Source organism: Nipponia nippon, unplaced genomic scaffold, assembly GCF_047370975.1.
Source record: "Nipponia nippon isolate SJK-2023a ecotype South Korea unplaced genomic scaffold, ASM4737097v1 scaffold_7, whole genome shotgun sequence".
Lineage (NCBI taxonomy): Eukaryota > Metazoa > Chordata > Aves > Pelecaniformes > Threskiornithidae > Nipponia > Nipponia nippon.
The window spans coordinates 24388247-24413927 of NW_028262391.1; the positions used below are offsets into that span (position 1 = coordinate 24388247).

The 25681-nt window shown below is 49.7% G+C and overlaps 2 protein-coding genes across 5 annotated transcripts in view; one reads left to right on the forward strand and one right to left on the reverse strand.

Annotated features, from left to right (window-relative positions):
* The window catches only part of LOC104023675 (G protein-coupled receptor 35), a 76727-nt gene that overhangs the window by 7243 nt on the left and 43803 nt on the right, over positions 1-25681 (reverse strand). The window contains exons 3-4 of one of the 3 annotated variants that reach the window (XM_087740728.1): positions 14099-14175; positions 6192-6409 (exon numbers count right to left, since the gene is read on the reverse strand). The gene's annotated coding sequence lies outside the window, so the exon portion shown is untranslated. Of the gene's footprint in view, positions 1-6191; positions 9384-14098; positions 14176-25681 lie in introns of those variants that run through there. The other 2 variants (XM_087740727.1, XM_087740726.1) reach the window with 2 other exon arrangements.
* Positions 23586-25681, forward strand: part of LOC104008596 (pinopsin) — a 29931-nt gene continuing 27835 nt past the window's right edge. For both annotated transcript variants that reach the window (XM_087740719.1, XM_087740720.1), the window contains exon 1: positions 23586-24081. In XM_087740719.1, the coding sequence (XP_087596845.1) occupies positions 23739-24081 (343 nt within the window). In that variant the 5' untranslated portion in view covers positions 23586-23738. The remainder of the gene's footprint in view (positions 24082-25681) is intronic.

Consider the following 25681-nt stretch of genomic DNA (forward strand, 5'->3'; position numbering starts at 1 on the left):
GACTGGCCTCCAGCTGGCCTTCATGCTGCTAATCACAGCCCTTGGAGCTTGGCAGTTCAGCCAGTTTTCAGTCCACCTCACTGCCCATTTATCTAGCCCATACTTCATCAGTCTGTCTATGAGGGTATTATGGGAGACAGTAAGGCTTGCAACACTAAAGTTGAGATAAACAACATCCACTGCTCTCACTTCATCCACCATCTCCTTCCCAGGGATCAAGGTGAGACTGGCTGTCCTGTAGTTCTCTGGATGCTCCTTCCTGCCTTTCCTGAAGATAGGGGTGACGTTTGAGTAAGTCAGCAGTGTTAAAGGGAAGAGCACACTCTGAGTGCAAGCTCACGTGCAGACCTGGCTGTAAAAAGAGAGGAGATGAGCAGCAACAGAAAATTACTTTGGGCAGGAAAGATAAAAGGAGCAGGCTAAGCTCTCCTATGGAAGATGCCACCTCCAACTTCATGTGCTGCTGTCCAAAAATCTGGGTATAGTGCCTGGGACAGGAGCAGTTTCAAACAGAAGTGCCGCACTGAGTGTGCTTGCTGCAGCCCCTCAAAGCTGCAGAGTGGATGCACTGACTGAGGGGAAGCAGAAAGGCAGGGACACCCATCTTCCAAATGGGTAGACAAGGTTTTGAACTCTGAAATGCTAAGTGAACAAAAGCCACAGGCTAGTGGGGAAGGGAGCAGATACCTCCCTGGGGCTTTGTGAGGGGTGATGCTTCGGGGTGGCAGTATGCTTCAGTGTTTGATGGTGTGGCATGATGGAAACAATGCAGTGGCAACCATCAAAGCACGGTGCTTTCCCTTCCAGGGCGGACTTCTTGATAAGTGTGTTTGTGTCCACAGAATGTGAGAAAGCATCGAGATGAGTATCAGCTCTGCAAAAATGCAGCTGTCAGCCCTGGGAGCCAGACTGTGTCTTCCTGAGAACGTGCTCTCGGGGGCGTCGCGCCCATGGCCCCCCTGTGATGGTGCCAGACACCCACCATGGGGAGAGGCTGATCCCCCACCACGGCTGTGCATGTGAGCTGTCACCCAGGCAGAGCAGGGGAGTCAGAGCCTGTAGAACCCCTGCGCCCCCGCGGAGCGGCTGTTGCACACCCCGTTGCAGGGTTGTGCAACAGTGGGGCACCGGGGTGGGAAAGGGTGGCAGCATCTGGTACTGCCATGGGGCTGGGCAAGGTGGCAGCTCAGCACCCCTCACTGCCTGCGTAAGCTGCCAGGGTGGCCCACACGGGCAGGCTGCCAGATGGGGAGACACAGAATGGCATCATGAGAGCAGTAGAAGGGGCTGAGCGTGGGCTGTGCCATGTTGAGGCAGAGCTCCTGCGTGAAACACGCCAGACAGTTGTGAAAGTGTTTCAGATCAGGTTTGCCCACATGTGCAGTGCTGTTGCCCCGATGTGTCTCATCTCATCCTTCCTCCTCCTCTTCATCACAGCTCAGCTCTCTTTGCAGTCCTACCTGTCACTTAAACGGACACTAATGCCTTCGTGTAAGGGCAATTCTGTCTCGAGACTGTCATGTGTGCCCCTGACGCTGACATAAGCCTTCCCAGGGCAGTACTCGGGACTGGCAGCACAGCAAATTATTGTGTTGAAAAGTGTCTAATGGGTCATAGGAAACACCCAAGTTGCCACAGACATGCTTCTGCAAATACGTCCGGCTGTCTCAGTCAGTGCTAGACAAGTGAAACCAGGCTGCAGAGAGCAGGTTGCCTCCATGCATACTGACACCGCTGTATTTACTAAGGCAGTTGTGCCCACAATCCATCACTCCCAAAGAGGTTCCCTCCGTGGCAAGGTGGGCACAAGCGCTTTGATTTCTCCTGCTCCCTGTGTTTGTGGGGAAAGCGAAGCCCTCAGCCTTGGCTGTCTCCACGCCCATGGTGCCCACACTCACCATGATGTATGAGCTCGTTGATGAGCCCTGCCGTGCGAGGCAGGACGGGGGTGAGCAGTGACTCACAGCTCACATGCCTGTCACCCACCTACACGCAGCTGTGGTTGTCTCACTGCATGGTGAGGGCCAGGGAACTCCTGTAGGATGGTGGCCCACACAGTGGGCACCTGTGCTGCTGCTTGTAGGGCACAGAGGCCTCCCTGGGGCGGGGCCTGAATGCAATTTGGGGCAGCCTGTGGAAGAAACCCTGCCCATAGCCTAAGTCATCATTGAGCAATCTCTGTCAGCAGGGTCCATCCAAGCTCTGTCATCCATGAGCAGGTCTTAGGAGGACAGGTGGGAGACAAAATGGCTGAGTATGCACCCTTCCATCTCTGGAAGACAGAGATGTCATGGGTGCTGCAGCCCAAAATCAAGATGTGAAGGGACATGCACCTCTCACTGGCCTTGCTGCCAGCAGGCCAGACTGCCCAGCCTCCACTAGGTGAGAGAGAAAATCCTGAGTGGCTCCCACAGATGGAGACAGATGGTTTGGTGGTCCCCTCAGATGGAGACAGTAGGGTGTTGTGGGTGACCTGTCCTAGCACTGAGCCCTGAGGACTGGTTGAGGTAGGTGTGGTGGGATCCATCCCTGATTGGACTCACATGCACTGCCTCCTGTCCAGGAGCTCTGCCCACCTCATGGACTGAGGAAAGCAGGGTGTCCCCCAGGGGACAGACCCTACCAGCCCTGTGCTGGGTGGCAGCATCCACGGTTTGGGGTTGCAGGGTACAGCCTTTGGCAAGCAGAGAAGGAGATGAGCTTCTCCAGAGATGGTGCCTGCCATGGTGTTGGGTCAGCCTTGTATGACACCACAAGCATGCAGGAGGCTGCAGCTGGTGGTCACCACCAACTAAGAAGGTGGTGGCTGCTGGTGCCAGTGCCAGAATGAGATTGAACTCAGTCCATGGAGGAGGGAGAAGGGAAGGAGGAGTGTTTCATGGCAGAGGCTTGGAGGTACATGTGAGAAGCAGCTAATTTGGAGGTGGTGGCCTAGGAAAGAGCCCCAAAGAGGGATGTAGGCCAGGAGGGTGAGGTGGCTGGGGAAGAAGACCATGGGTGTGGGGACAGAGATGGAGATAGGCTGGCCGTATGGTCAGGACTGATGTGCTTCACCCTGTGCAAAGGCTGGAAGTGGCCAGGAGACACAAGGACATGGCAGGAGAGGACCTCTTGGATGGTGGCAGCCAAATAACACCGGGAGAAGATAGGTCTGTGCTAGTAAGGCCAGTGGAACCTGCCTGCAAGCAGGGTGTCTAGCCTGGACACAGGGCTTCATTCCTCCAAGGAAGACAGGAGAGGGCTGTGCATGCCAGCTCCTCCTGATGACCTGTATATTTTCCTGGCATTTTTCACCAGTCTTCTACCAAATCTCAGTGCTGGACGATGCTAAACTAACACAGATTATATCTATTTGCGTTCTGCTGAAATATAGTACGCAAAGCAGGGCTAGACGATGTGGTTTTGGTTGTGGTGTGAAACGGGAAACGCCTACATGGGATGCTGCAAACCTCCATGAGACAGCCTGGGTACCACCTTTTCCACGGTAGCACGGCAAAAACAGTCTTAAACCTGTTTTTTTTTTCCTTACCACTCCTCAACCATGAACATCTGTTTCCTACATTATCAATTTGAAAGGTCACTTTGCTGTGCAATCCTTTGGGTGAGAAAGGTCTTCACCTTTATTAAAATTCCAAATTCAAAGCTTAATTTATTTACAATTTATGTTCACATGTCCAAGGAGGATGAAAACAAAGATGATGTCAGGATAGCATTGTTTGTAAAGCCAGTCATGCTTTTTTCAAGGGCCGGCTGCAGCAATGCCCCACTTGTACAATGCTGTAGCAATACATCATCCAGGTGCCTCTGTTTTGAATGAATTTTACGTATGACCTGCACACATACTGGAACGGATCATTAGTGCTCTTGACGCTGTACACCAGCCTATTCAGCCTCGTTAATGTTGATGCTATAGATTCATAGCATTGATTTCTTGAGCTGAAAAAATACTTTTTGCTCTTATGTAAGTATAAGAACCATTTTGTTTCTGAGCACCCTCCACTTGGGTGGAGACACCTGATGTTTCAAGAGCTCCAGCAGATTTTGTTATGTCTTTCAACCACAAGACACACACACACACACAAAGTTTTGGTTTTACTAATGGAAAGCAACAGAGGAGAGCCGTGGTAGGTCTGGTAATTACAACACATGCTCGCCTGACCTTGTCCTGTTCGCAGGAGAACAAATCACTTTATCCTCTGCTTTCACCAACCAGTCTGTAATTTGCCTGTAGTTATCCTCCCCATTTCTACATTTGAACAGAAGCACTTTCAGACTAGGAGGAGCAATCATTCCTGCAATGTAGCACATGTGAGTGTTAGAGGCTCTTGCTTATATTTTTGGACTTTGCCCATGGGACTTTTTTGTTCCTGGTCTTCTAAGCATTACTGGCATAGGCTAGGTTGAAATGTATATACACTGATTTCCTGAAATAACTCACTTTTTCCTTAAAACTCACTGCCCTCTAGATTCATTACCCTTCATCCCCCATGCTTATTTTTCCACTTGTCTTCTAAACTACAGTACATCTTGTTTTTTTTATAAATGTGGATGAGAACATGCAGGTTAGCTGAGAGGTTTTCTCCTACAGAAATGGCTCCATTGCCCCATGTGGTGGCATTTTCTACAAGACATACAAGCAAGCCCCACCCAGCCCATGCCACTGCATCCAGCCCTGCTCTCTGCACCAGCTAACAGGGGCATGGCACCACACCCGCTGCTGCCTGGTCCCAGCTGCAGGGGTGGCTAACCAGCATACCAGCAGCCTGTTTGGGTACTGAGGTGCTTGGTGGCTCCAGCACAGCGCTGCTCAAGATTGTGAGCTAAGAGTGCACTGTGCACCCACAGGCACGCAAAATTGAACAGAGAGAAACAGCACAGGAAAAAGTCAAAACCTAATGATATAGGGCCATTTTCTCATTTTCAAAGTCACCACTCAGGGTACTGTGTCCTCAAGTGATCCTGCCTTTACAGACAAATGACATACCCTGCCATGCAGACCCAATACACCCAATACATCATTAAACTGTGAAACTTTTGCTGCCCGAGGCCAGAGAAAGAAAAGCAGTCAGAGGGTTCACAGAGGTGGGAGGGGGAAGAGTTTTCCATTAACATGCATTTTTCAGAAAGAAACTTATCCCATCATTTAAGAACTAGCAATGAATCAGCAAAGGAGAGGTGAGAGATTCAAATCCATCTCGCATCATTCATGAAAGGTGATGACAATGCATCTGTGCCAAAAAGCTGCTGGTTTATCACAGATCTCAAACACATTCACGAGCAAATTTTTATCATAGAATCATAGAATCATAGAATCGTCAAGGTTGGAAAAGACCCTTAAGATCATCAAGTCCAACCGTTAACCTAGTGCTGCCAAGTCCACCACTAAACCATGTCCTCAAGCACCACATCTACCCTTCTTTTAAATACCTCCAGGGATGGAGACTCAACCACTTCCCCAGGCAGCTTGTTCCAATGCCTGACTACCCTTTCGGTGAAGAAGTTTTTCCTGATATCCAAACTAACCCTTCCCTGGCGCAGCTTGAGGCCGTTTCCTCTTGTCCTATTGCTTTTTACTAGGGAGAAGAGACTGACCCCCACCTCGCTACAACCTTCTTTCAGGTAGTTGTAGAGAGCAATAAGGTCTCCCCTCAGCCTCCTCTTCTCCAGACTAAACAACCCCAGTTCCCTCAGCCACTCCTCATAAGACTTGTGCTCTAGACCCTTCACCAACTTCATTGCCCTCCTCTGGACACGCTCCAGCACCTCGATGTCCTTCTTGTAGTGAGGGACCCAAAACTGAACACAGTACTCAAGGTGCGGCCTCACCAATGCTGAGTATGGGAGCACTATCACCTCCCTGGTCCTGCTGGTCACACTACTCCTGATACAAGCCAGGATGCCACTGGCCCTCTTGGCCACCTGAGCACACTTCTGGCTCATGTTCAGGCGGCTGTCAACCAACACCCCCAGGTCCTTTTCTGCCAGGCAGCTCTCCAGCCACTCCTCCCCAAGCCTGTAGCGTTGCATGGGGTTGTTGTGACCAAAGTGCAGGACCCGGCACCTGGCCTTGTTGAACCTCATACAGTTGGCCCCGGCCCAGCGATCCAGCCTGTCCAGGTCCCTCTGCAGGGCCTTCCTACCCTCCAGCAGATCGACACTTCCACCCAACTTGGTGTCACCTGCAAACTTACTGATGGTGCACTCGATCCCCTCATCCAGATCATCAATGAAGATGTTGAACAGGACCGGCCCCAGTACTGAGCCCTGGGGAACACCACTCGTGACCGACCACCGACTGGATTTGACTCCATTTGCCACCACTCTCTAGGCTCGGCCGTCCAGCCAGTTTTTAACCCAGCGTAGAGTGCATCCATCCAAGCCGTGTGCAGCCAGCTTCTCCAGGAGAATGCTGTGGGAGACAGTGTCAAAGGCCTTACTAAAGTCCAAGTAGACAACATCCACAGCCTTCCCCTCATCTCAATTTTCATCTGATCTGTTTCCATTTCCTGAAATTGATAACAAATTTAGGAATACAGTTTAATAATAAGTTTAATACATGAAATTTTAGGAATAACTCATCCACCCTTTGATTCAATATTTTCAGAAGGTCAATGAGCTAACTAGAGAGGGAGGTTAAGCAGAGATTATTAGTGCCAAGGAGTTGTATTTTAATCTCTTCTTCATTACTGTGTACCAAATAACCACGCACGTTTCTGCTGGAGAAGTGAGCCATGCACAGGAAGGTAGCAGATAAGCAAAAAAACGCAGAACCACATGAAAAAGTGTAATACAATGTGGCAACCTTGTTAGCAATACCGTGGTGATGGCTGATAAAGCAACTGTGTCGCAGCTTCAGGCAGGGCGCTGCCTGCACGCAGAGCTGATGCGCTGGCACCAGCCACCGCTGCTCAGCAGTGCTTGCGCTGGTGTCCTCAACGGGCTGTACTGAATGGGAGGTGGAAACCCAGCAAAGAGCATTTGGTGGAGGGTCCCTGAAGCACCAGCAGTCAGGGACACCGAAGCGCCCGCCACGGGGGTAGACTGGCATGGAGGAGTCGCTGGATGGTGATCTCCACCTGGTCCTCCAAACGCCGCAGGTGACCTGCACCAGACCTGATACCACCGTCACTACAAAACCCAATGTGTGAAGCCCTGCCTGCCCTCAAGCACACCATCGGTTTCCAAACTGTATGTGAGCATAAGCTGTGACCAGCTAACCAAGGACACGACACGACTGTGCTGAAGGAATTGTGTGTGTTGGTTATCCCTTGTGCATGAACAGATGGATAACGTTACAACGCACGAGCACTGTAAGTACCTGTCTCCGCTCCAACGAAGATCAATGTCTTGTCAAGGATTAAGTGGCTAAATACTTGTTTCCGATCAGAAATACATCATATCCATCAATAACATTACACAGCTCCAAAGCGTTGGGGCCAGAGGGCACACCAGCTAACGATGACAAATGGATTTTTCCTTCCTGTGTATGCTACCAAGCATTCAACATAATTAAACTGTGCAATTGGAATAATGGGATTTAAAGCAAATGACGTTACCCTGAGCCTGCTGGGTGGTGTGAGCTATGGGTGAGTCTGTGCATTTATAGAAAGTGTAATATGTCAGTGACTGGATTGATTGGTAATCTTTGCAGGACTGCCTTTTAGATTCAAAGATTAAGTTGTTCATGTTTTCTTTGCTTTTCAGGACAGGGAAGCATATAAGCATACCTATAAATGTCAACCTTTCCTTTTTCTGGAGCTGTGCTGACATATTATGCTCAGAGAATAAAGCAGAAGAGCAAAGAATATGAACCTGGCTGACGAGCACATGCTCTGGGAGACAGGCATACTTCCACCTTGCACAGACAAAAAGCAGGGAAAATGTGATTTGGGAGGTTCAGCTCCAGGCTCTGCCACTGGAATTTAATTTTTGAGCTTGGACATCTTGGTTTTCAGTGTCTTACAGTTAAAACACGTGTGAGGGAGCAGAACTGAAAGCAATGCATCCACAAAGAGCCACTGATTTGCACCAAAGCATTTTCATTCTTACTTAATCACTCATTTACTCTGTGTCATCCAACTACTCGTCACGGGTGAGAATTCAACACAGCACGACACTTAAAAACCCTCGTGCCGCAGACAGCCTTTTGTTCCAAGCCCTGAAAATGCGACAGCTTTGCCAGCATACACATGCCCTCCACGGGCCTCCCCCTTGAAGACCTCCATGTTTTCTAGAAAAGAAGAAACAAAGCTTAGGCAGGAAATTTTGCCAAAAAAAGACACCATCCAGTGGTGGTGGCCGCTCTCCTCCCCGGCAGCACTGAGCAAGCATGGGGCTGTGCAGAAAAGCGAGCTGCAGGCATCAGGGAGTGTGTGAGGAAAGGAAAACCAAGAAATCCATAAAGTTGTGCTGGATCTCATTTAACTATGACGTTCATTTGGTGGCTGGGGCTTTGTCTGCTTTCCTCCATGACATTTCATCTGTGCAACAGCCTTTCACCACAGCTTCCTACTCAGGAAAGCAGAAACTTTCCCCACAGCTCCCTTGTGCAAATATCTGACCACAGTGTGTTTTCCAGATGCTAGTGATACAGACCCTGAGCCTGCAGGTCAATGAAAAGACACCTTCTTATGACTTCAATGCCATCTTCTGCCCATTCAGGGCAGGGTTTTACTTGGTGCTAGTCAAGTGACTTCTAGACTTGCCCAAGTTTTATTGTTATAATATTCTCAACAGCCTCTTATTTAGGTCCCCCCTTTACCTCTACCTAGTTTTAATGGTTTAGAATACTTTCAATGGTTTAAAATACTCATTTATCACAGTATTGGTGTTTTTGGAGAACTAAAGACCTCCTGTGAGGTCAGCAGGAGCTGAGGGGACAGCAAAGGCACCCAGTGCTCACCTGCAGATGAAACAGGGACTTGGTAATGCACATCCCTGCAGAAGGTAAGTCCGCAGGACCCTGGGAAACAGCACAGGTATCTCCCGACTTCCTTATTCAGCAGGACCCATCACTGAAACAGTGATGTGACCAACTCTGCTAGCACTCATCCAGTTGCTTCGAGAGACCTGAGAAGGGTTAAAGCACTGAGCACCTCTCCCAGTGACGGGCCTGTGTTAGCAGATCAGTGCTAACCATTGGTGAGATAACATTTTGGGGTTACTTGCTGGGAGTCTCTGTCTGCTGCTGATGGCAACGCTGCTGCACATGTAGGAGTTCTTGAGAAATCCCCACCTGAAACCTGAGGCTTCTTAGCAAATCTGCTGCTGGCACTGTCTAAAATGCACTCTCAAAATTCACCCTCTAATGCAGTACTTTATAGAGAGCAAACCCGCAAACACTGGGTCATGCTGCAGCAGGAACTTCTAAGGATACATGTGCTGCTGCAAGTTGCTGATGTGACTTCTGACAATTGTTTCTTTCCATGCCTTATTCATTTCATTGAATCAGTATCTTTTTGGCATTTCAACTAAGATGTGCAGTCACTCTGCTCACCATGGCCTTGAGCACAGTACAGTGTGTTCTCACACACAGACGAAATCGCTCATCTAGTAGTTCTCCTCTCCTCCCTGAAGTAAAAGGTCAAGGAAAAATCAGCCTCTTCTGCTGGTATTACCAGAAGGCGTACAACAAAGTCAGCTGTGATATTTATTTTTTGCACCCTAGACCCTTAGGTTTAAAAACTTGCATGTACAGGAAATAATTCTCCACAAATTACATTAATTTTTAAAGCAATTTTCTACTTTGTTACAAGATGGCAGGGTTATAAATTCATTTTATTGAAACTCTGGGGTGCTAAAACACAGTTACTATTAATGTGCCCATAACCCGTAGTCACTGTAGGAAGAAGGATGTTGATCCTAGGTGTCTGTGAGCACATACCTGTCCATCTTAGCCATGTAAACCAGCGTATATTCAGTGAGATGTCCCTCAGCAGTGACACCATGGCAGGGTCTACTGCACGGGCTCTGCACACCACCAAAGGGGCACCAGCCACACAGACGGGCTTTCCTTCAGCACGAGCAATCCCACGCCCTGCACTGAGGAGCAGTCAGCATCAATTAAACCAAGGTGAGGATCGAGGGGGGCTCTAGGCACAGCAAGATAGGAAAGGTGCACAGGATAGGAAAGCTTCACAGGACAGGAAAGCTGCACAGGCACCCCCAGCACCAACCCTGCCCCAAGCCCTCCTGCCCTCGCACCCCGCACCACTGTGACCGCTACCCCATGGCCCCAGCATCTGTTCGTCTTTTTTTTCCCCATTGCCAAACTGTAGTTTCCCAGAAGATTGCTTCCTTTTACTATTGCTAAAGGTTAATGCACAGGCAGGGGGCTCTGGGCTGCCTTTGAGCAGCAGAGGACTGCTCTCCCCAGCAGAAACGTTTTAACAGCTGGACAGATCTAGATCCTCATACAGAAATACCTGGTGCCAGTAAATCCAAGCAAAAATGTGTCCTCTGCTTGAACAGGGAAGAAACAATTTGCTCAACTTGCTTACGTGCTTAATTCAAAAAGTTGTGGTTCCTCCTTTCCCTTCCACTCAATGACATTCATTTCACTGAAAACCTTATGTCACAGGAAATCTCTGCTTGATTTGCTTTCCTGATTTCTGATCATTGCATTGCTTTTTCTCTCAACAGTGATTGATCTTCATTTTGCTTGCAGGCTACTTTGCAGTAGCTCTGTGGGGAATTAATACTACTATTTTTCTAATCGTCCTGTTGGACGCTATAACAACAAAGGTCATGAAAAGGTTATATTCAGGGGAAAACAGTGTCTAAACTAGGTGTTTGAAGGTAATTTTTAAACTTTGTGTCATCATTTGCAGCTTAGACAGAGTTTTTAAATGCAAGAGTTTGTATCCTCTCCAAAATTTGGATTAGCCCAATCTGTGTGGGCAGATACTCGAGACTGACGTTTCCTCTTGACATCTGGGTACGTACAGCTCCCGCTGCCTCAAGCCCCTCTATAGGGAAAGGTTCGTCCCGTACCTGGGAGGGAGGCAGACATCCGTACCAACGCTGGAGCACCTGGTGTCCTAAACCCAGTCAGGGCTATTTTTAGGTCCTACACAGTAAAAGTAATTCCTGCCTGAAACAACTTGGAGTTTAAAATCGCCAGTTCTGAAAATAGCCTCACTGGCATCACCAGCATTAGTCAAAACATGGCACAAGCAGCACTACCAGTGAGCAGCGCCAGGCGTTGTACACGTGCCCAAGGCAGCGCCACATGATGAGCCCAACCCTGGCACAGGCAGTGGCACTACCAACACCTCAACAACCAGGACAGAGCTTTTGCTGTACTTTTTGCTATCTCAGGATAGGTCTTTTGCAGCCAGTGCTCTGTACTTAAAAAGTTTGAAATGCCAGAGTTTACAGCCTGGGGTCTTCTCTTGTTGAATTAGCAACCTTTCCAACCCAATGGGAGTCCACCACGGTACTCACGGTGTGCAAACCTTGTTGTTTATGTCTTCTGTCTAGGGGATGTACACAAATTAATAAAGCGTTGCCGTCTTAATCTGCTTGTGCAAGCAGGGGCTGGTGGTGCAGTTTCAGCACTAAGAAGAGCTGGTTTCACTGAGAGCAAGCCCAGCTCTGCACCAGCCGAGCTGCACTGCTGAGGAGGTGGCTAGGGCTGGTGTAGTGCGGGGAGTGGGACCCAGAAACTGCAGGTTTGCCGCTTTATAACCCCAGCAAATGTGGGCATTCCCCTACAGCTGCTGAGAGCCTCTCCAGCTCTTTGGAAAAAAAAAAAAAAACGAAAGCCACAGTTATCATTCTTTCTTACAGGAAGGGCTTCTCGCCCTCGCACTCAGGAGTCTGGTGAGTTTGTGCCCTTGCTGAAGCTCATCTTTGGTACATTGAGCTAAAGTGTTTTGCTGACACCAAGGTTAAATTCATCTGGGGGAACAGAGGCTCAAATTAATTTTAATGCGGCCAAAGAGAGGAAACTGGCTCATTTGAGATATTAAGGTTTATCTGGCAGATGTTCCCATCAATACCACAAATACCAGGTGTGAATAACACCAGGCTCCATGAAATTCACAGTTTCATTTTGACCTCTTTGTAGTGGTCATTAATGAGAGTAGCGAGTGTGACATCTTGAAAGCAAAGCTCCTCTGGTGCAGCTGATGGCAGGACCCCCCAGCTCAGCAGGAGGCCTCAGGCTGTTGCACCATTTACCTCTAAGAAAAATGATGCCTGAACCACAGCAGGGATGTATAGCTTTCATGTGCATGAACCAAAATTTTTCTACATTTCCTAGCCTGCCAGGCATGCAGCAATATTGCAGATTTCTAGTACAGTAAATGGTATTATCTGCTAGACATTTTACAGTTATAAGACTTCAAATGTACCTTATCTGACAGAGGTTTATAGACCTAACACACACAGTCTTTTCCACTGACTCCCTTTCCTGGCAGCCACTCCCAGGGCTGGCTATATATCTAACTCCCTAATTTCAAGAAAATATCATAGTAGAGCGGTGCAAGCAGGCAGATGGCGTGTTTCCAGAGACCCCTCTCTACTGACGCGTCTGTCACACCCTGATGATCCCTAAGCCTCCGGGAAGCTCAGCCCTGCAGATGCTGCACGCTGCCCAGGCAAGCCCAGCTGCAAAGCACGCAGAGTGCCACTGAACCCAGCCATATGGGGACAAGGTCCTTGGATCCTGCAGTGAAGCGTGGCAAAGTGGTGCGGGAGGACAAGATAAAGCCATTGGGGATGGGAATGGAAAACTCCTGAAATTGCAACTCAGTGCGCACCCAGCAAGCACTTTGGGAACCTGCCTGTGCATTCCCCGCACACACAGCATCCAGTCCTGTTTGGTGGCTGCTGACAGAGCTTACTCTGCCGATGGCATTAGTGTCACCGCACAGCTAATATTGAGGAGTGGCTATAATAGATCACTGCTCAACCGCTCGCCCCAGGGAAAGCATTCCCTTTGCGCAGTTGCTTCTTACAGGTTAGTGACGCCTGCAAAGTTTCAAAGTTCCCCAGAAGAAAAGTCTATATACATTTAAAGAGAAGATTCCTGTTTTTAATGAAATTCCTACATACTGTAAATAGTTGTCCTGAAAGATCAAAGAGTTATTGTAGGACCACATTCACCTTTCCGTACTGTAAGACATTTAGACTGACCTGTTGGGTGGTGCAGACGTACTGGAGGACATTTTAAATACTTGCAGCAGGTGCAGAATTACTCTTGGGGTCTACACTCTTGTGTGTAGCTGAAGTGCCTCAGGACACCCAGGTTGTTCATCACCTACCCCTAAACCTTTGCCTAGTGCTGTGGCCACGGCACCCTTCAAAGGGGAAAGGGGCAGCTGACACGAGGGTCAACATGTTCACTCAGGTTTTGCAGCCGTGAGTATGCAGAGGTGAGCAATTAATCTGGTAACCTATTAAATGGCCTTGACTAACTCTCAGCTGGGAGTTTTTGAGCAAGTCACATCCACAGCCAGTGGCCCCCTGAGCTCCAAGCGCTCCCCAGCCAGGAGCCAGCACCAAGCTGCACCCACAGCAGCAGGGACGCCCACAGCCGTGGGAGCAGGGCAGATCTGTGTGCAGCATCAGATGGCTGAAAGGGAGAGACTACCTCTGTGTTTGCCCTTTCCCAGTTCTGAAAAAATAATTTCTGGAAATGCCTGTAACAGTTGGAGTATGGGGGCCTCTTTGGCTTTTAGCACACTTCCAGAAGCCTTAATAGGCCTTGAAAAAAGAGGTGAAGAAAAAGCCATTAAGCTTTTTCTTTGTTTTCACAGCCTATTATCTACCCTCTTCTTTGACAATCTATCATCTCTTTTGTGACCCATCATAGGGCAAATAATGCGATAAAGTGCCTTAAATGCCAGTAATCTTCCTGTGCTGCCTGATGCTGCCCTGGCCGCCCTGCTGCCACGGGGGGGGGGGGGTTGCGTGTGAATCCAGCCTTCCTGCACAAGCTGGGGGCTCCCAGCCCTGCGAGAGGGGAGCAGCAACACTTTCTGCATCCCGAAACATACACAGCTGTCACTACAAAGCCATGGCTTGTGGCTTAATGGCAAGCAAGTGCTTTGCTATGTGAAGTCCTGCTGGGGCACTGGGGAAGAGGACAGACCTGGGAGGCTCTTTGAGGACCGCTTGCTATGAAGGCTGATGGACCAGAAATTTTTTTGGGACGATGGTTCTTCTACCCTGTACAGAAAAAAAAAGGCACATAAGAAGGAAAACAAGAAAAAACAGGAGAAAGTAAGATTTAACCCTTTTAACATTTGAGACAACATTTGTGAATCTATGTGTCAGTGACCAGTTTTACAGGATACATTTTTTACAGCAGTGCATCCTAGGGATCTCTTTCATGTCACGGCCCTGCTGTAGCATTCGAGCTGTGCCCGGGGAGCTGCCTGCCTGGGCCACAGGGCAAGCAAAGAACTCAGTGACTCCAACTAGCCAAAGCCCTTCCCTGATTCCCGTTGAGGTTTCTGCATGGTGAACACCCTGTTTCTGTACCAGGTCCTCTTTCAGACAGGTGACACTGCCTTTAAGATCTCCTAGCAATGAAGAATTTATTTCTTTTGCTTTTTCTTTCTCTTTTTGGTGCCTAATTGCCCTCGGTGCTAACCTAGAACCTTCTTTCCAGTTTGATATCTATCAGTTTTAATTTCTGCGCTCCCTGAGTCCCACTTTCCTCCCCAGACTCCTTCCGCAGCATGGAGGAGGACGCTATCTCTCACCTCTGCTGGCTCCATAAGGACAACAGTGCTGTGCTCACCCTTTCCACAACGCCCTGTCTTTTTGTGAAGCGGAAAGCCTAGAGAGGCTGTCGTGGTTTAACCCCAGTCGGCAGCTAAGAACCACACAGCTGCTTGCTTACCCTCCCCTCCACCCTGCCCAGTGGGATGGGTGAGAGAATCGGAAGAAAACGTAAAACCTGTGGGTTGAGATAAAGACAGTTTAATAGGACAGCAGAGGAAGAGGAAATAATAATAATTAATAATAATAATAATGATGATGATAAAAGAATATACAAAACAAGTGATGCACAATACAATGGCCCACCACCCACTGACCGATTCCCAGCCCATCCCCCAGCAGCAACTGCTTTCCCCCAGCCAACTCCCCCAGTTTCTATACCGAGCATGACGCCATACGGTATGGCCTAGCCCTTTGGCCGGTCTGGGTCAGCTGTCCTGGCTGTGCCCCCTCCCAGCTTCTGGTGCACCGGGCAGAGCATGGGAAGCTAAGAAGTCCTCCACTTAGTGTAAACACTACTTAGCAACAACTAAAACATCAGCATGTTATCAACATTATTCTCATCCTAAATCCAAAACACAGCACTATACCAGCTACTAGGAAGAAAATTAACTCTATCCCAGCTGAAACCAGGACAGAGGTGTACAGACTACAGCTCTGCACTAATAAAAATGACCACGAGTAACATTTTTCAGGGACATCTGAAATGCTACAGACTGGGAAGCAGAGTGATACAGGCTGCTCATGGCTTGTGGCAAGAGCTGACCCTGCAGCTATGGAGCTAAGGTACACTAGGTTTCTCTAAACTCAGTATAACCAAGCAGACCCCAAAATATTTCCTTGCTAGAGTGTGTTACTTTCTCATTCCTCTTCTGGACCATTCTCAAAGCAGAGACATTACTGGAAGCCACATAGATTTCATGTAGCATCAGGGGCTATTTAGAGAACAACACCCAAACCAGCAACAGGCAAAGAAAAGGGGTGGCAGGGTGACCTGCAGCCCAGTGGAGGTCTCATTTTAATGGAGGAGTATTTCTGGGAATCAGATAAACTCTGTGTGTGTGTGCGTGCACACGTGCACATGTTCCTGGGCAGCAGGATGGCTCGGTGCAAGCTGTGCCAGCTGCAGACCTCCAGGGCAGGCACAGATGCTTGCTCCTGCCTCCCCCATCTCCACCTTGCCAGTCCCTTCACCTCCCCACAGGCACCCTTGGGAGCAGCATCGCTGTAGCTGTGTCCCAGGACAGCGCTACTGCAGGCAAAGCTTGTCCTGGGCATCTAATTAAATCTCCACTGCCTGTAAATGTTTTCAGCTATTGCTGTTTGTCCACACGCTGCAAACCATTCCTGATAACTTGGAGGGAACTGGCTGCTAATTAATATGGTTCCTAAAGGCTTCATTACTATCCATGGCTACTGTTGTCTGAGTTTTAGTTAAAACCACTCTAATTCGGTAACTATTCATTACTTGCTAGAAAAGGGTAAATAGACCAAAGCTGCTGCACTCACAGCAGCAACAAGCTTGGAGACAAAGTTCTCTGTAGAGGACCAGCAAAATACATTTGATGGGACAACCTGAAGGGATCTCTCAGGAAGCTTAAAAGAAATAGGTCATTCTAGGCACTCAGCATCTCATTAAAATCCTACTAAAAAACTAGTAGGTCTCTCATTAAAGAGTGCTCTCTAAAAGCAATAAGCAATATTTATAATGATCTATATCAAAATAATGAGATGACACCAACTCATTGCACTGTTCAAACTCACCAAGTCCCATTAAGACACCTTGGGGCTAACAACCCTCCAAGGAGATGACAATTTATAAAGAATTAAAACCAAAGATCTTTAAGAAAGAAAAAATACAAACCCAAAGTTTGAAATGAGAATAAGAAGGACCAAATACAAAAGTCTGGTCTAAGCCCGCCCATTGATAGCAGAGAGCAGCAATTATTCACACAGGAATTACTCACACAATCATAAAGAAACTCATTAGCTAACAGACTTTATCTAGGGGAGCAAAGATGAAATATCATCGTGGACCGTAATAGCAAAAAGACAGATAATATCAAATGATCCTTCACCTATATCAAATGTTTAACCATGAGCCACTAGAGGAGCAGCTTTTGGAGGAACTTAGGCTGATCTGCCAGCAAAAAAACGTCTTCATTACCATCTTTGGTCAAACCCAAAGGGTGGAGGGCAAGAAATGCTGGATTGTGGTGCAGTAATTGGAATTAGGGAGTCTAGGCATCCAGGATAAGGTAAATTAATGGTGAGAGGAGTTTATATACATGTTACTGGCAGACAACCATCTGCAGCTCTGGCAAGGGAAATACTGGTAAGCGTTACAATTACTGACCCCAGCACAGCTGGGGTGATGACCTTCCAGCAGATACCTGGCCATAACCTGCATCTGGTTGGTTGACCTCCTATCAGTGTTTTTAAGCAAGGACGGACAAGGCAGGAGAGCACCCCAACCTTCTCAAAACATGTCCCAAAAAACTGGGGAGTTGCCTCCAAATCCACGTGGATCCAGCCGTGCAATGCCAAGGAGACACCCAGAAAGCAGTTGGACTGCTAAACCTTTGGGGAAATTACAGTGATTTCTGACAGCAGCAAGAAAGACCTGGCAGGTGGGAAGCGGAGCAGGCAATATGCTCTTTACAACAAACAACCTAAGTTTCCTTACCAACCAGAGTTTTGCTTCTACATAATTTCCCAGTCCTTTCCCTGCAGCACTTAATCCTCTACGATTTGGACCTCATGAGGTTCAACAAGGACAAGTGCAGGGTCCTGCACTTGGGTTGGGGCAATCCCCAGTATCAGTACAGGCTGGGGGATGAAGGGATTGAGAGCAGCCCTGAGGAGAAGGACTTGGGGGTACAGGTAGATGAAAAGCTGGACATGAGCCGGCAACGTGCTCTTGCAGCCCAGAAAGCCAACTATGTCCTGGGCTGCATCAAAAGAAGCATGGCCAGCAGGTCGAGGGAGGTGATTCTGCCCCTCTACTCTGCTCTGGTGAGACCCCACCTGCAGTACTGCGTCCAGCTCTGGGGTCCTCAGCATAGGAAGGAACACGGACCTGTTGGAGAGGGTCCAGAGGAGGGCCACAAAAATGATCAGAGGGATGGAGCACCTCTGCTATGAGGAAAGGCTGAAAGAGCTGGGGTTGTTCAGCCTGGAGAAGAGAAGGCTGCGAGGACACCTTATAACAGCCTTTCAATACTTAAAAGGAGCCTGCAAGAAAGATGGGATAGTCTTTTTAGCAAGGCCTGCTACGACAGGACAAGGGGTCATGGTTTTAAACTAAAGGAGAGTAGATTTAGACTAAACACAAGGAAAAAATTTTTTACAATGAGGGTGGTGAAACACTGGAACGGGTTGCCTAGAGAGGTGGTAGATACCTCATCCTTGGAAACATAAAGGACAGGCTGGATGGGGCTCTGAGCGACCTGATCTAGTTGAAGATGTCCCTGATAATTGCAGGGGGGCTGGACCTTTAAAGGTCCCTTCCAAACCATACTATTCTATGATTCTATGATTAATTACACTGTGATTTGCAGAGATCAGAATAGACGGGACAAGAGAGAGCCGTGTACAAAATAATAATCACTATTCACATATGCCACTTTTTTCATGTAAATTGTAACTCTTCAAATACTGGCAATGGGAGTTATTCTCATTATCATATTTTCACTGGCTGTAATTAGTCCAGTAAGAGGATTATTACCTCTCTTAATAAGAGATAGATAAAAGATAATTTGCCACAACATTGCTGACTTCACTGCCATTGATGGCTGCCGCTGCTGTTCAGGGCCTTCGGGAGTCACTGGGGTTGCAAGGGTCTCGCTCACCCCTTTGGGTCGAACACTGTGGGGGGTCCCTCAGTGAGGGGATGGCCTTTGGGGACTGCTCACAGCCGTGATCCCCGTGCTGTAGTGCCACCACATCATCTCTGCAGGACTTGCTGTGTGGTGTTAAGTAGCTCAAAACAGCAGTGCAGGAGGTTACTCTGGGTTTCCTCCAGCCAAACACCCCTGTACCCCATTCACCGCCCAGCAAGCAGCCCCAGCTCCCATACAGCCACCCACTCCTACCAGCACATCACCCTGACAGTTTTCCACTGAGACCTCTTCAATGTCTCCGCTATCTATCTAATGACCCACAAATACCAGCCGAGGACCCACACAACACAGGCTGTATTTCCATGACAGGACAAGGTATTTACAGGACATGCACCAGTGGGAACCACAAACTGGAGAGTGGTGAAACATGGTAGGAATGGGCTGGATCCCTTTCCTGCCCCTTTCCAGACATTACCAAAACATTTGTATAAGAAATGTGTTTTTGGATACTGCTACTCAATATTCAACACAATGGCACAATAGCAAAGTCACCTGCACATTGCCCAGCTGCTAATGCTGCATTTTGAGCTGCAGTGCAGTCACTTGTTCATCCAGTGACAGAAATGTCATCTCCTTGGGTGGCTGAGATCCTGCTGGAACCCACTGCAAAACCTCTAGGGATTGCCTTTTCTGCTGCCCCACAAACCTCTCCTCTTGGTTCCCCGAGCGACTGCATGCCCTGCACTCCCCAACCCATGATGGTCACCTGCAATAGCAGCCATGGGGCGACCACATGGCTCCAGCACACGGACGCTGACCACACCATTTGCATCAGCCCGCCTGCAAAAGCAAATACAGGCATGTCCCAGCCTGATGAAGAATTTACCCGTCTCTATGTATAACCACAAAAAAAGAGCCCTTGAACAAGACGTTCGTCTGAAAACCACCTTCTCCCAGCTCCCGCTGGCCCCTCAGCATCGCCGCAGCCCTCCATCACGGGGCTCCTCTGTACCTGCGGAAGCACGACGGGTGCAGGCTACCCTCTGCCTAGCTGGCAATTCCCAGAAACGGCTTGAAGCACAGGTCGCATGGGCATCCTATGCCTGAATTTCATTTTCAAGCAGCCTTTGGTCAGCCGGGATTCAGGCAACCTGAAAAACCTGTTTCTCGGGTGAGCACATTCGCATCTTACTAGGAGGGGTCCTGTGCCACCTTGTGGCCATTGCTAAAATAGAGGTAAACTTTAAGCAAATTTAAGAAAAATCCTGCTGCTGGCTGCAGCCTCTGCCCCAGCCGCAGCCCCTGGCACCCACCTCTGGACACACCACTGCTGCGGCAGCTCAGCAGCGAAACAGGACTTTTTTTAAATAAAATGGAAAAGAGAATTGAAGTTAAATCAGACGCACTTCTGCTTGAAAATATGTCCTAAATTTACTTCTGACTTACCCCCGAAATTGTATGCCAAGTGCCATACAAGAAGGGTGGAGCGTGTCCCCGGGGTGCCCCCAGCGCCCGCACTGCAGCCCCCCGGCGCCAGGCAGGGCCAGGGCTGCTCCCACCCAGGGCACGGGGTCCCGGCCCAACCCGGAGGGCAGGGGCATTGCCAGAAAAACTCACAAATCATCACATCACATGCATAACAGAGCTCTCATTTTATATAATTTAATCCTAAATTAAGGTAGGGAGGTGCAAAGATCTCAGGACAAGTGTATTATTTCTTTATTCACATCAGGAAGGATGGAAAAGATCCCTAGCAGATCAGCGATGAAGCAGAGAGAGAAAGCATTGAGACTATATGGATTTATTTTTTTTTCTCCCAGCAAAGACTGATGGAAAATGCTTTTGACGCTCTCAGCAGGCACTTCTGCGGCTCCCCCAGCGCCCAAATGGCACCCTGCTCCGCGCCAGGTACCAGCTCTAGCCTAGCTCAGAAACCGTCTAATACATAAATATGCATTGTAAAAACTATATATTACACCATCTCTGCAGAGCAGGGGAGACCTGGAAAAGGGATGAATTGTCCCATGTCCGCGTCCCCTCCGCACGGCCACCCCCCTCCTGAGGAAGGGACCGTGGGCAGCAGCAGCAGGGCTGCCCCCCGGCCAGCTGTGCCCCCCCACCCAAGTTGCCCTCCCTGGGGCCCACTCGCACCCCGGCAGAAGGTCCTGTCGGGCAAGTCATCTCTGCATGGTGCCACAGAGAGCTGCTGCTGGCTCCAGCACTGAGAAATCCCCGCATCTTACTGAATTTAGGGCTGCAAAAGTTACTGTTTTTGCAAGCAGCTCTTCCAAGCTGCAGCCCATCCTTTGCCCCTCAACTGGTGAAACTCTGCTGTTAAGCCAGAAGCAGAAGCTGGTTTTTTTTTCAACAAATGACATTTCCCTCTTGACTGTTCCTATTGCAATTTTTTAACTAGAATTCACCCTTCCTGAAACATCCCCAAAGAGCTGTCATCAAGATAAATGCATTTAACATGGCTAATACCTTTCTTCTGCCTTCGAAATCCAAGACTTGCTCCTCAAAGGAACTTCAGCACCTTGATATTTCCACCCAGCTGAAAACCAATAAGCTGCAGGCTCTTAGGGAGCATACCTAAAGAGATTTCTGTGCCACTAAGTTCCCAAGTCAATGACAAGAACGGAATTTAGGAAAATAACTCCCACAGGCTGTATCGCAGTGGGATGTGATCAGGGGATTAGAATAGCCAGGGATGCACACTGGACCCTCAAAATGAGAGCAACCGAGGATGCTCAGCCACAGGTCCTAGACAGGCAGCCCAGTTTTCCACTCTGCAAATTGCAAAATGCTCCTTTGCTGTCTTTCTGCCTTGACTAAATCTCTCATTCCTTTGCTTTCCTCTTCACTTACTACTTAACGCAGCAAAGGGACTTGGCATCTCATTTGCAGGAAAGGTGCTGTGCAGCAGCACATTTGTTTGATCATCTGGGAACTTGGCTGAAATTGCACAGCTCCTGGTGAAACTTGTTTCTCCTCTGAAAAATGGGTAGGAATTACCTAGAAATAAATGTGAAATCTCAAGAGATGTTTTTAATGGATTTACTTTTCAGAATACAATTTCACATCCAACATGTTCTCTTGTTGGGTTTTGTTTTAGTAGGGAGTGAAAATTCCTACGTCACAATATTCACCTAGAAAATCACACCACTTAAAATGAAATGGTCAGTTCAAAGCAATTTTTTATTATCAAAATGATTATTTGACACATTTTCAGTAAATGGTCTGAAACATCTCAAGCCAGTGGAAACAGCTTTATTACCACCGGAGGCTGCAGCCTCTTTTCATCCGTAACCAGAGTTCCCTTTAAGAAACACACTGGCCCTGAGTTTTACTTATATTAGTATTTATTTTACTTCTATTAATATTTATAATTATATTATAGTTTCCACGCAGGCCATGCAGATTAGCTAGTGTTCTTGAGCATCCAACAAGCCAGCCACATGTGAACTCTGCCTACCATCTTCTTCATTTCTGCTTGCAAAGCACTTCGCCTGCCTGCGCAGGCAATGCCCTCTGTAAGCAGCCCACCCTGAGGAGTGCTGCGTCTTAGCTACACAGATAGGGGCATACAAATCCTGAAATGAATTAGACTTTTTTTGATAAAAGCAGACAGAAACTTGTGGGCCCCCAAAAAGTAGGCCCAGCAGGAATAATTATTGAAAGCTATCTGAAGTGAGGTGGCAGGATTTTATCATCCTCTGGTGCAGGCATTTCCCAGTATCAGCCTTTGGGAGGCTGCACCCTCAGGGACAGAGATAAATGCTCTAGACAACACCTAACCTTCATCAGGACTTAACTCTGGCCTTATCTATCAACTAGAGTTTTACTACCCTAGCATGTAAGCACAACAAAATTATTCAGACAGAGGTTTCTTTTTCAATTAAGTTTGAGGATCAGATACTTTCCGTCCTTATTTTTTATCTAAATACATACTCTCAGGTAACCCAACTGACTGCTTGTGCTACCTGTCCAGTTACATTCTTGGTCTTCAGAAATGCTGATGGGAAGACAACAGCACTCTGCTGGACCGTGTCCATCCTTAACCCAACATACCCTTAGCATCCCAGAGGGAATGCAAGAGGCAGCTGGCTTTCCCAAATTCCGGATTTTTGCTTTTTTTAAAAATAACTTGAAAATTCATTTCAAGCAGAGATACTCTGAACTGCCTACTCCTCGTAATAAACATCCAATAAAAAGAGAAAAAAGGAGAGGAAAAAAAATAACCCTTCACACTCTCCTTTTCACTAGTAATTGCTCCTAACAACCAAGCTGCAGGAAATGAGACAAATTCCCTTTTTATTTGCAATCATAGAGAAAATACCCCCTATGAGTAGAACAGTGTGATTTTTTTTCCCCCAGGACAGTACGTTAAGACACCAGACGATGCTCTGCTTTCCCAGGGTGGGGTATGGCCAGAACCCGGCTGTGTCATAGGAAATGCCCTACAGATTTTAAGAGATTTTAATTGATAAGAAATAATTTCTTCCGTGGCCGGTTGGCAGTTCAAGCTTTACCCTTTCTGTTAGCGACAGGAGCTTCTGGATCAGCCCATGCTCTCCATAGCTTTACTCTGAAAGGTTCTGTGTGGCCAAGCTGAGACGTATATCACTTAATGCTACGGCTATGGGCATTTTGTGTTTCATGTAACTCGGTGCCTAAACGCAGCTGACTCCTCTTTTTGTTCTGATCTGAATTTATTTGTATTCCCAGCCTTGCAGCAGCTCCCTGAACTGAGACCTTGCTCGATGGTGAGATCCCCCAGACCGGCCTCTGCCTCCGTGGGCTCCCAGCAGCGGCTGTGGATGCAGCACAGGACAGGAGACCACTGAAGGACGCTCTCCCCCAGGCCCGCAGCGCAGCAGCCGCTCGGCGCCAGGCTCGGCTTTCCCGACCCACACCTGTGATGAGGTCGCGCCCGGCCTCAGCCCCCTGGGCGCGGAGGGCCGAGCGGGGCGGGGAGCGGAGAGGAGCCAGCTGCTGACGGCCACACGGTGGAGCACGGCCGGCGCAAACCCAGCGCGCCCTCCCGTTCAGCGTAGCGGAGCAGAACCCCCAGCCGGGGCGCTGGGACCGGCAGAGGCGGCGGAGCTGCCGGCACCGGGCTACTGCCATGCCCGGCGCGGGCGAGGCGGCAGCGCCGCGGGGATGCCGGTGCCCGCCGCCGCTCCCAGCTGCGGGGCCGCGGCCGGTGCCGGCGGCCCGGGGCCGGAGCCGGGGCCGTGCCTGAGCCCCTCGGGGCGGCTGGCGGCGGCGGTCTGCCTGGGCGCCGTGGGCACCCTGGGCTTCTGCAACAACCTGCTGGTGCTGCTGCTCTTCTGGCGCTACCGGGCGCTGCGCTCCCCCATCAACCTGCTGCTGCTCAACATCGCCCTCAGCGACCTGCTGGTCTGCGCCCTGGGCACCCCGCTGGGGCTGGCCGCTGCCGCCCGCGGCCGGGGCTCGCCGGGGGCCGCCTGCGCCTGGCACGGCTTCGCCAACGCCCTCTGCGGTGAGTGGGGCCCGCCCGGCACCGGCACCGGCACCGGCACCGGCACCGGCACCGGGGGCCGAGGGGAGGGAGGCGGGGGGCAGCCGGGAGGCGGGGGAGGCTGCGGGGGTCTGCAGCCAGGGAGAGGAGGCGGCTCCGCGCCGCGGGGAGGACAAGGCTGCGCCCGGCAGCCTCCCCTCGGGGAGGGGACAGGGACGGGGACAGGGACGGGACAGCCCCTGGGGAGCGGGGGGTGAGGAGCCCCAAAGCCAGCAGCGTGGCATGTGGGTGCTTGTCTGAGGGCGGGCACGCAGGGGAGCAGGGCCAGCGGGACGGGGCACGTTTGGGTGTGGGCAGCGGTTCCCCCAGGATGCAAAAGGCACAGGACTGGGGTTAAATTCTCCCAACTTTTGTTTTTCTGGAAAAAAGCTTATAACCCACCAGGCAGCGTTAAATATGACTCCTCATTCAGGCTGCGAAGTGCATGTTTCTCGCAGTTCCTCAAGGAGCGGACAGCTCGGAGCCTCAACAGCCATCATTCCTTTGAAATCCCGTGGCTTTCAGACCTGAGCCCAGGTGCCAGCAGCGGGCACGGGCAGCGCTGGGCAGGCCCAGGTGGCATTGCCCATCCCTGCTGCTGCCGCCGGCTCCGTGCTCAGCCCAGGGCAGCGAGGGTACGGCAGGGGCCGAGGAAGGCCCAAGGCCGGGGTGCTGCACGGTGGGGCAGCTGCAGTGTTGGTGCAGAGGGACCCCGGGAGCACCCCGACACGCAGGAGGGGAGTGCGGGGCTCCAGATCCTGGGGACTGGTGTGACTCCGGGCAAGAAAAACATGTTTGCAGGTGGTAAGCAGGAAGGAGCATCCTCTGTGCCCCTCTGCCTTTACCCAGGCCCTTCCTCACCTGCCAGCCAGGCACATGGAGGGAGACCCACGCTGGGGTGAAGATGGCAAGGGGGCTGCGGGGACAGCAGGTACACAGACCTGCCTCTGCATCATCCTCCCAACTCTGCAGTGTTGCCTAAACTATAGAAAGAAAAGTTTAGAGCAATGTCACTTTGAGCTAAGTTTAACAATATCTCATATTTTCAAGCTTCCCAGTGCTGAAAATCTCTCCCAGTCTACTTTAACACTACAGACACCGACACACATCAGTGGGGCTCTCCCCCAGCTAGCACTCATACAGGTCAGAAGACCTGTACAGACCTGAACAACCAGAGGAAAACAGCTGTCCTGGTTTCAGCTGGGATAGAGTTAATTTTCTTCTTGGTAGCCGGTATGGCGCTGTGTTTTGGGTTTAGGATGAGAACAATGTCGATAACACACTCATGCTTTGGTTCTTGCTAAGCAGTGCTAAGTAGTTGCTAAGTGGCACTCACACTGGTCAAGGACTTTTCAGCTTCCCATGCTCTGCCCGGTGCTCCAGAAGCTGGGAGGGGGCACAGCCAGGACAGCTGACCCAGACCGGCCAAAGGGCTAGGCCATACCGTATGGCGTCATGCTCAGTATAGAAACTGGGGGAGTTGGTCGGGGGGCAACGATCGCTCCTTGGGGGACGTGCTGGGCATTGGTCAGCAGGTGGTGAGCAATTGCACAATGTATCACTTGCTTTGTATTACTATTGT